Raw genomic sequence first — 12,033 nt, 5'->3', positions numbered from 1 at the left:
GGAAGGGTTAATTTAACTCTTCCCTGGTTTATAGATCTTATAAAAAAATGATCTTAATTTGGATATGAACCAAAGACCAGTGTTATTAATATTAAACCCCAAAATTCAGTACCACATTATTGAGAGCTTGAGACAGAGTGCTCCATTCACAGGTGGTGTTTACCAGCAGGCCTAAAGCCAGCCAATATTTAATTACTCATTAGCAGCAGTCATCCCATGTCGCCTCTCTTTAGATAAAACTAAGCTAATCAGGACAAACAATCCCACACACAATCAAAGGTTCCACCTTCCACCAATGCAGGGTTGCCAGCTGACGCCAAATAAATTATCGATTAACTGAAAATTCATTTGTTTTGTGTTCGATATTTTAGTCTATTTTACCACATCATATATTCATACTGTAATGTCGGTCAATAATACTTACAGTACATACAGTCATCAAAAGATTAAAAAGCTTGATTGAAAATTTAAAATTGTTTGTTTTCTAAAAAGATGTTATCAGATTGTCTGAAGAGTAAAACTAAAGTAGTTTGGAAAAATGTTAGCCAATTCTTTCTATTGTATTGGAATTTGTTCAATATCATAGGCATATTGTGTGATACAGGCATCACATGTGACACATATAAAATGCTGTATTATGGTACGTGCAAATACAGCACTTCTTACAAAAATAGTGATTTCACTTATAAAAACTTACAAAATAAAAGTTTAACCTGCCATGCCATGACAACTTCCCCTTTTGTTGCTTTAAATTACAGTTTTTCAGATAAACATCTTTTTTTTAATCCAATTTTTGGTAAAAGCATGGAGGAATCCTCCATGGTCAAAGTGAATAAGTATGTTACATTAAAATGGCATTTGAAAAAAAAAATAAAGAAAACATTTTTTTCAGGAGAGAATATCTTCAAAACACATTCACTGACAGAAATATTTTTGAATTGTTTTCTATCCCTTAAAGTTTCAACAGCCAATAAACTTTCAGGTATTATATGCTACATATAACTGTCACAAATTTGAAACAAAAGATATTATTTGAGAAACAAATGACAAACTGTCTCAATTCTTACATTATTATTAGCAGGATTATGACGAAAATGCAAGAAACGCTCTCTAAAAATGTCTGCGAATAAACAAAAAAATAGCATTCTTCTCAACTTAGTCACGTATACAGGAATTCCTGTAGGTATATTATATTTTGCTTGACTATGCTAGAAAGCTGTGTACGCATGATTCAAACATTTACTAATATAAATATTGTTTTTAGATACTAAAAGTAAATCAATTTTTAAAATTAAAAACAGATTATTATTTCATATTTATTATTTTAGAAATGTATTTTATTATCGTTTAACTCATTTTTCAAGAGTTATTCTCATTTTTTGATCATTTTATACTTTAGATTTTCTTCAATTAATTTTTCAGTTTTATTTTTATTTTATATAATAATACTGAACTTGAAAATTAACAATTCAATAGTAATGTATAAAGTAATTTTTATAATAAAAATATACTTTTATTTTCAATTTCTTTATTTTGTAATTTTAGTTTTTTCTTTTTGTATTAAACTAATTTCTATTTTTGTCTCTTCCAAATGAATTACTTTAAATTAGTAATTCATAGTATAAATAATCTATCATTTTATTAAATATTATAACTTTAATTATTTTTGTATTCTTTTTTAGTTTTAAATTTTTGTATTTTGTAACTTTAAACAAAATATATTTCCTACAAGGCAATCGGATATAAAACATTAATTTTACATGAATCAATTACTAATTGCTTGCCATTTTATCGACTGACATAATAGTTACTGTCTTTGGTTTTCAATTTTAGTCTTAATGAAAAATAAACAAATCATTTTGTGGGTTAATAAGAAAATTAAGGATTTGGTCTATTACGGGAATCATATCTGTTTGAGTAACAAAGTATTGCCATGCCGGACATTTTTTTAATAAATTTGCGTGTGTTGTGTCATTTTAGAATATTATTTTATAAAAATCTCTATATGAAACAAGTTTAGTATGTATTGTAAATAACTCTCAAATAAAATATTAGTATAAAAAAAAAATTGTTCGAATTAACCAATTACCGGTAGTATTTTTATTTTGGCTAGATATTTTCGAAATCTGGTAAAAGTCAATAAAACCCTTTAGGAAATTTTTTCCAAATAAACATGCATATTGTCACATAATATTTGGAAGAATTGGTTTGAAGAAAATAGGAATCAAAATATTATAGCTTCACCAATATTAAAAGATAATATTATAATATAGATCAATCATTCTCCAAAAAATTCATCTGGTTTCAAATGGATATTTCAAAAATAAATGTTAACTTTTTGGTTAAACCAGTTGACAAGTACTTACTTTAGAATATTATTTTATAAAAAATATCAATCATCTTTAAAATTGGAGTCAAACTTAAAAAAAATATTTATTATTTCAACTGTGATTGGATAGTGAATGAATAGATGACCGAATAGCCCCAAGAGAGAAAAACAAGAAAAATATCTGTTTTTTAGTATTTTCTGTTTAAATAGAAAGTATGGTTTTCTGAGTTCAGAACAGAACAAACTCTTTCTTGTTAATTTTAGTATTTTAATTAGTTAAATAATCAAATGTATTAGTACTGCATTTTAAAGTTATTGTAATGCAAATAGATTCAACAATATCAGTTGCATTGAAATTAAAAAATTATGACGTGATACAGTTATTCCTGCATTCCCGAGCTCCTCCAGGGAAGAAACAATTATCTAATTTGTAGCAATGAAATTGAAATTCAAAACTATGATTACAGAATCTAATTACATTGACATTACTTATTAATTTCTTGATATCAATGAATTATGAAAATTGATTTGAGAGCGAAATAAAGGAAGATATATTTGTTTTCACGGTCTATTGACCATGGAACAATACAAATTGATTAGGCTAACAATCAGAGCAATCAGCTTTTCAATAGAGTAATCAGTCAAGTAGACATGGCAAATCTATGCTGTATTGTGTTTTAATGAACGAATTTGTATGCTGTTAATTAGATTTCAAAAGGCCTTATATTGATGGGGGTTTTTTTGTGAATGCAGCAGACTCAACAGATGAAATAGTTAGAGAAAGTTCTCACCGGTTAGATCCATGCAGGAGTTGTGGTTAGATGCACTTTAAAAGCGCTGTGTGTTGACAGAGATTAAGATGATCATTGTTATCAACATTATCTAAATCCTTTCAATTAATAATTTAATTTTTAGGATTTTATAGTTTATTATTTTTATATTGCAGAATTTGCATTTTTGGTTGAAATTCCAAAAAAAATGAGTGGTTTTTCAAAATAACTGCATCATGTTCAGTAATGATTATTTCTTGTTAATTTTTAGATTTTCTATTAAATGAAAATAGTTCTCTTTATTAAAAGATACAAAGGAACATTATTTTTTATATAAATTATAAGGAATATATTTATATACTATTAACACAATAAATTTAATTGTTTTGTAGTACTGTAATTATCTATTTTTAATTCAGCAAGCAATAAATAACAACTTTATTTTGCCAAAGCCAGAGCAAAAGAGGCCAAAAGCTTCTGTCATTGATAAGAGGTGCCACTCCAAAAATAAAGATAGAACATAAACAAAAAATAATGAAATAAAAAATAAGATATATCTAGTTTAAAATAATTGCCTAAAAAGTCTTTATAGAAATATTGCTGTAAAAGAAATGCTGTTGATACAAAATAAATGTACCGCGAATTATTATTATTATTCGAAATTTCACATACTGTAATATCAATCTCAAATCTGCCGGTAGCCCATTCCACTATGCGACTAAAGTAAGTTTTTAAGAACAAAAAAAGCTAGAACATACAAAGAAATAATTAAATACAAATTAAGATATACCGGTACAGTATCTAGTTTAAAATGATTGCTGAAACTTTCACATACAAATCAATCTTGAATCTGCGGTAGCCCATTTCACATGCGAAAAGTTTTTATATAAACATTTATATAACACTGTAACAGTATTGTCTTTGTATACAAATTCTCTTATTCAGATTTAGCTTATTCAATTTTGTTGGCCATTTTCATTATAATGTTTTAGTCATTCATTACTCCCTTATCCCTCATTTTAATACTATTACCTAGACTCGTTTGTTTGTTTAAAGACACTAAATGGTGAACACCTTTTCACATATTTCATAGTGATAAAGGAATATGTTTTTCTATTAGTCTCAACTGTACGATTAAAATAGGGTAAAAGAAATATAGAAAGTGAAATAATAAATTGTATATTGGTTTAAACATGTTAATTTAAGGGTAAAAATTATCAAGAATAAAGATACAAACTTACTGATATTAACTAGTCTGAATTAATGTACTGCACTATTACATACTGTACCAGTTAATTAAAAGGTATATACAGATATATTTTTTTAATGTTATATTTTGCAGTATATTTTGATTGGCAGTGCTTCTTACTCAAGAGACATTCCAATTATGATTTTGTAAACATGATTGTTTTGTAAAATTAGTAATGCTCTTGAGAATTTGATTTTAAAGATAAAAGTTTTTTTAAATGTTTTTTCATAAAATCAATTAAATAAACATTGAAAATTATCAATTCTTTTTACATTAATTTCATTTTAACGTAAAAAAAAGGTTAATAAGTTATGTTTTCTTATCTTAAGTAATTTGATTTCCATTATGCTCAACACATGGTTTGTGGTTGTATATTTTCCATGAGATAACATCTAACTCCGGTTTTCCTCAATTACTGTGGTTTTACAACTGTTGAATTGAGTTTACTATCTACATGCAATCATAATCTGATACTTAGTACACTATTCCACCAATTAGAGCAAAACAATGCTGATAATCAAAATCATGATAATCGCTGTCAACTACCGACACCTACATCGCACCATTAGTGATTACAAATTGAAATAGCCAGTCAAAATTAAATTTGTACGGGAACAAACTTCGCATTAACGCTAACGCCTATACATCATACAGCATCTTATCATTAGTGTATCATCGATAATTCTAAAGCACTTAAAATTCACCGTAAATCAGAAATCTAAATACCAGGAGACGATTTAAAGAATGCCACGGATTAAAAGAAAAACAGTAAGCAGTGTTAATGATAATAAGTATTAGCGAAGAACTAGAACACAATATTTCTTCGTAAAGTTCCTGCAGTTGACACACACACACACACACAATTTCTAAGTAAAATCATTGTGATTATCAATAAATTAAATGTCTAAATTTCGGATATTATTGTCTATTGGAGAAAGGCACTAAGTGAAAAGTAATCAAAATTTAAAGGCTCTTGAATGAAGTACTCTATAAGAATAGAATTTTTATCTAATTTATATACTGTATATATTGATATAGTTAAACAAAAGATACATATAACCTTTTTTGTTTTTTTAACTGTGTATTAAATTTATTATTTATATCAACATTGTTTATGTATTTGTAACTGCAGTGTATTAACAAAAATGTTCTGATTTTTTTATTTTTATATATTAAATTAGACCAATAAAAAGATGAATTGAATTATTATAGTGTTTATATTTTTCTTTATTTCATTTTATTTTATCTGAATTATTGATTATAGATGTTAAATTTTGTTACTGCTATTTTTTATTATATAAAATTGCATTGTATTGAAAAGATTGATAAATGAATAATTTCTGCTGTTTAAAACAATATTAACTTAAATTCCAATATAAATATTAACATGTAATTGTAATAATGATATTTTAAAACAATTATGATTTTTTAATTTGTTATACTATTCTTATATTTTGGAAAAAAACAGTAGCAAAACATGGACATTTTTTATTTTTTTCATAATAATAAATATGTAAAATTTATTTTTTTCTTTCTTTAACTGATAACAGCTTTTAATAATTTTTTGTTTGTTTGTACAGGGAAAAGAAAATGTAGTTATTCATTGGATGGTCAGATGTGTTGCCTTGTGTGTGGTGTTACCGTTAGGCCAGGAGAACTACAAGCTCATTTGACGCAAGAAATAGAAAGACTCAATAAAATGACAAGGTTTGTCTATATATTTATTTGCAAATTAAATGCCAAATATACTTTATACTCTCATTGTTTTTTAAAAGTTTATTAGTACATTAGTAATACATTAGTTATTTAAATACAAAATATGTTGAAATTTTGATGAAATAAGTATGATTTTGATGGATAATTTAATCTTTGTAATAAAATGTATTTACATGGAGAGGATTTAATAAACAGAAACATTGCATTTTCTTTTTAAATGAAAAAAACTGGATCTTGGTTTTATTAACCCTAATTTTAACCTTATATATTGCTCAATTTTTTAGTTTAAAATTCTCAATTATAATTTATAGGCCTAATTATATCGATATGATCATTACTAAAAACATCTAAAGTTGTACATTTATATTTTTTTAGATCTGGAAGGCGATCAAGAGACAGTTCAGGTAGCAGGAAGGTAGGAAAACGTTGGAATTACTCTTGTAATCATATCACCTCTCATTCAAATGTTTCTAGATTACCGGGGATAAAGTCTCATATATTTAATGTCATCCGAGTCCGCTTCAACTATTATTTATATGTATTTCTTACCTATAATAATCACAATATAAAAACATGTAATCTGATCTTAAATATGGTATTAAGGTAATGTTGACTTTTTTAATGAAACGTCTTCAAGCTGTTCTTTGTAAAAACTAAAGAAACATATTTTACCCTTTTTATCGGAATTTTGCCAACGGGTGACTTGAAAGTTCAACAAAGTGAACATAGAAAATATAATTTATTTTTTAATGTTTATGTTTTGATAAAAATAATTATCGATACAATTTATCAAAGATTTAATATAAAAAATTTATATTTTTACTGCCAAATTAATACATAGAGTAACAAAAATGAATACTTCATCTAAACAGTCCATTCTTAAAGATATATTGTCCTGAAACATATTGTTTAATTATTTATATTTTTTTTAAATATGCCATTTTAATGTTACATAATAGTTATTCACATCAACCAAAAATTAGTTTAAAAAAAAATTATTTACCTGAAAAAATTGTAATTTAAAGCAAAAAAGTAGTCTGCCATTGCCTGCCAGCCAATGGGATTTTGATTGAATTTAACCGTTTATTTCGTCATTTTATAGGGAAAAAATGTTTTTAAAAACTTAAATGGCCTATTCCAAGAGAAAGTCTGATTTTATTTCTTGTTTTTGAGAGACAAATACATCTTTGCATTTTTAGTCATTTGGTCATTTCTTTTAAACAAATGTTTTTCTCTATTTTTTGTTGGTAAATCTTCTAAATTTGTATATACTTTAACTTTTTATTTCTTCAGTATATTATTATATAATACCTTCTATTAGGAGACCAAACTGTCCCATTAATTACATTGTCCCTTGAATAGGAATAGTGGTTAGCCATAATGCTATTACATTCAATTATGTTTATAAAAAATAGTACAAACTTGTAATAAAATTGTATCTTTCCATACTTTAACCAAAAATTAAACAATATTAAGAATAACAATAATTAATAAGCAAACTTTTGTGTAAAATAAAAATATTATTTAAATGCAAGTTTCAAACAATTTAAAATAGAATATTATAATGATATTTTATTAGTGCAGTGAGGTCTGTAATGTATATTTTTTACTGTTGCAGGGGTCACAGGGGCCGTCCTCGCGGAGAAACAAAGAAAACCCATCATCGTCAGATAATCATGAAACTAGATTTGAAACTTACTTAAAAATTAAGGCAAATCGACAATCAAGACTAAACGGTAAGAAAAATAATTATATTTGTTTGTATGTATTAAAATAATTACATTTATGTTATATAATAATTATATTTTGTATATTTACTCAATGTCTGTTTGGTTTGTGTAGCCAACAAACAGACAAAAAAACTGTGAAACCAGCACACTAAAAATAGGTTTTTACTTTGTGTATTCTAATTTCAATGCAGTATTTCAATTGTGAACATTAAGTTAAATTAATTTTTATGATATGTATTTCTGTATTGTATGTATTGTGTTGTCGAAGTCCCCAAAGATCAGTTTTGTTGGATAGGCTATACCCTCATGAAACAGGGTTCAATAAAATAAAACATTTAGCTAATAATGACTCGTGAGGGCAGCATTTGAGCAGGATAAACAGACAGACAGGATATCAATTTTGAAGACCTGTCTTAAATATCTAATTTCATAAATTAAACAAATATGGTTATTAATTGAATTAGTAGTTAATTTGATATTGTTGGAAACATTGTCACGGTATTCAATCATTATGGATTGATGATAGGTTTGCTATCAGAGAGGACTTATTTACAGATTAATGTTGTATACTTGTGGACTTTAAACATGATTTATCATCTACTGCTACCGATGTCATAAAATGCTTTATGTGCCTGCCTCCCAGCAAACTAGTAATCACTATTTATTTATTGATTTCATTGTATTAAATTGACCGGCCTTCTATTCAGCCGACATGTTTCAACCTATTTTATACCTTCTCTATGCAATAACACCATACAGACATCAATATTAATAAAGGATTAATTTATCATCGTAATATTTATTATTTTATATTTCTAAAATCTTAAAATATGAATGATTATATAGTTTTGAAAGTTTAATTAATCTCATAAATGTATTTTAACATTACATATTTTCAGTAATATGTTGGTTCATCCCTACAAAGCACAGATCCAATAAAAGTTTGTTTTGTATAATTTGCCACCTGTATTTCTGGAAACTGAAACAATCTATGGCCATTTGACTAAATGAAATAATAAATTAATTATACAATTTGCTACACGCAACATTTCAAACAATATTAAATACAACAGTAGAGAAATCACAGAATTATGAAATAGAATTTACAATTGAATTTTACAGATTGATAACATTATTTTGTAACTGTTTGTTTTCTGTCATCTCAATATAGTCAAAGTCATAGGTTAAAATCCTAAAACACAATATTCTGTAAAAGATCTGATCTGACAAGAGAATACAAGGGTTGATGAATTTTTCCTCAAGTTTTTAATTTGCGAGGAAAGCAAATTCGCTGGTGTATTTGATTTATTCGTCAGCAGGTGTTAACATGACTGTTGTCTCTAAAACCAATTAGCACGGTAAATGTGTTGAGCTAACGTCATAAGGCCAAAACAATATAGATTTAAGAAGAAGAGAACAAAAAACGTTGTATTTTAATCAACTTTGACGTGCGACTGCTACTGTCATTATTATGTTGTCATTTTCCTTTACTTGATTTTTGTAGTTCAACCGATTTGTTTCTCTGAATTAAGTTTAATTTAAGAAAGTTAATGTCAAATTAGGAATCCAATTAGTAAGAAATAAATGCTGGTTGGTATTGAATATAATGATTTAGGAACATACCTTTAAACTGCAATATACAATAACTACAGTATCTGATTTCAAAAGCATAACGGTTTAGATAAGTTGCTATTAATTTTTTTTTTTTTACTCATTATATTATGATAAATTTTTCAAAAATGACATCTGGTCTTACATGGCCTACTGTATGATGTTTTTGCAATCTGCATTTTCATTAATTTTTTAACAGCGTTTTAACATAACATAGGCCTATAAATAGTATTTTAATATTGCCTTTTGCAATTTGATCTAAAGTATTTTTCTTGTAGTTTTATTGTTTTAATTATACCAAGAAAAATGAATTTCCATTTTAAAGTAGACCAATAACATATCTTGAATCTATATTTTTCTATTGTACATTGTACCAAATAAAGTTATAAAGTTATTTTAATATATCTATTTTAACAGACAATGTAAATTACCACTTTATATAGTTGATGACTGATTAAAGAAAACTTGAATTGCTCATATCATACATTCTCGGTTAATACCTTATTTGAATTTCACAGCACGTGTAGGACGAAGTCGAAGGGGGCGCCGTAGTGATGACGGTGATCTAACTCATTGTCCTATTTGTGATGAAGTTCTAGAAGGATCCCCTGAGGAGAGAAACCATCATGCGGAGATATGTCTACGAAAGGTAGTTTACTTTGAGCAGTTTTTAATAAGAATAATTGAAATTGAAAAATGAGGCTAATACTACTATACTAATTAAAACAACGGGCTAATCCGATGTTTGTCACTCTGCTAAGTTGTTTTTTATCTAGCAACTTTACTAGATTTTTACTTCGATGCCTTCGTCTATCTCTGATCTAATTTGACAAAAGCAAAAATTGGACAAGGGTCTGGGGAATGTTATCTAGAATGTTATCAAATGAAAAAATTGAAAAAAGATTAATCTTAAGAATAAAGTTAATCATTTCTGCTGAAAAAAAAACAAAAAACAAATATTTTCACTTATAAAAAGACAAAACAGTTAAATTCAACCAAAAACCTATTTGCTGCCAGCCAATTTGACTGACTATATTTTTGCTTTATTTTCTTTTTTTCGATCCAATTTTTTTGTCAAAGTGAATAACTATTCAAAAAAAAAAATAAATAAAAAAAATTGTTTCAGGACAATATATCTTTAAAACAAACATCTAAAAAATATAAACACTTTAGTCAATAGTTGTTTACTGATTTCTTTTTGCTGTAATATTTTCCAATAAAAATATTTTATAACCATTTTTTAAAGACTGTTATATAAATTCTATAAAACGTTTTAGTCTTCACGTAATAAAAAGAGCTTGCTTGGCTTGCTACAATTTGCGATTTACTTAGCAATTCATAAATTTTTTAAGACTTACTGAATTGTAACTCGTTTTACGGATTCATAACGAAGTAGTCACGTTATTTACAGCTAATGAATCTCCGTCTGACTTGCTTCACTTTTTTTGCAAATGAGCTCACAGTCGGAATTCATATTTACAACCTTACTTGCGAAAAAAGATTATTTTGCATTACCGCTGACCTTTTTTCGGTGCTCGCACCGTTCCAAGATGATCATTAGTGTATGTGAATCTTACCGTGAAGTGATTTAACTCTGTAAAAATTCCGCTTGGTTTCTGTAATATATTTGTCATGTAGTTTTAGTAGCGGTTGATTGGTTTCTTGAATCTTACTTAGCCTTATTGCTAAAGTTGTTGCCTCTTAATGCAAGTGAAGGAACTTTTAAAGTATTTGATTATAAGATTTAAACAAGAACATTAGCAGTCAGCGGATGATGCAAAGTGACTGATATTTGTAATTTTTAGCACACTTTTTAAGTCGTTCCATCAAAATTGTAATTGCAGACACTTTACTGCAAATCGTCTCAAGGTAAATTTTTTTTCCCATTACTTTTTTATCATCAAAGATTGTTGTGATGAAATGTCCAAGCTGTATTGACTGATTTTTTTTTTATATACTTTCCAAAATCCGATTTCTGTACTCCCACCCATCTTTACAAAAAGTATAATAAACATTTTTTGTATTATATAAATAAAATTACAATGATTTTCAGTTTAATAATATATACATATAAACCAAGTTTTATTGTAATTATTTGAATTTGAACCTATCATGATATTATTTGAATTGCTAAAATTATATAATATATAATGAATTGTTTAATAAATCTTTGTAAGCTGATCAAAGCGAAATATCCGTATTTATAATGAGCTTTAACAAAACTTTCATGTCTCCAAACAGCACTAATTCATTTGTCCAAGATCGGGTATGGATGGATGACATCCAGTTTAAAGTCCCTGTAACTATGCAAAATTTTACTATTTTTTTGCCAAAAAATCCTTAATTTAGGATTTTACTGTACAAATATTTTTTACAGCAGTCAAGTACACAACTATTTACTTCCACATTTTTTCAGTGATAAATAATAATTATTGAAATAAATTGTTTAACTAGCTTGTATTATGTAACAGTTAAAAATATTTTTTGAAGTTGAGAGTTGAAAGAGCATTAGAGAGTTATTTACGAGTTTTCAGTGCTTAGTTTTTGTGCTAATGAAATGATTAAGTAAATCGCTTAGTAGCATTCTGTTTCTTGTTCTAAGATTTATTACTTATCACCGACATTACA

The 12,033-nt window shown here is 26.7% G+C and overlaps 2 protein-coding genes across 5 annotated transcripts in view; both read left to right on the top strand.

The window, feature by feature from the left end:
• Positions 1 to 12,033, top strand: part of LOC144844264 (glyoxylate reductase/hydroxypyruvate reductase-like) — a 91,451-nt gene that overhangs the window by 34,812 nt on the left and 44,606 nt on the right. The window lies entirely within an intron of this gene.
• LOC144844249 (E3 ubiquitin-protein ligase RNF220-like) overlaps positions 1 to 12,033 on the top strand; it is a 35,131-nt gene that overhangs the window by 11,073 nt on the left and 12,025 nt on the right. For all 4 annotated transcript variants that reach the window (XM_078701062.1, XM_078701063.1, XM_078701061.1 and 1 more), the window contains exons 3-6: positions 5,929 to 6,055; positions 6,440 to 6,479; positions 7,683 to 7,800; positions 9,924 to 10,054. In XM_078701062.1, coding sequence (XP_078557188.1) covers positions 5,929 to 6,055; positions 6,440 to 6,479; positions 7,683 to 7,800; positions 9,924 to 10,054 — 416 coding nt within the window. The remainder of the gene's footprint in view (positions 1 to 5,928; positions 6,056 to 6,439; positions 6,480 to 7,682; positions 7,801 to 9,923; positions 10,055 to 12,033) is intronic.

Source organism: Antedon bifida, chromosome 6, assembly GCF_963402885.1.
Source record: "Antedon bifida chromosome 6, ecAntBifi1.1, whole genome shotgun sequence".
Taxonomy (NCBI): domain Eukaryota; kingdom Metazoa; phylum Echinodermata; class Crinoidea; order Comatulida; family Antedonidae; genus Antedon; species Antedon bifida.
Note: the sequence above shows the minus strand (reverse complement) of the source record. Positions and strands in the feature narration are given on the sequence as shown.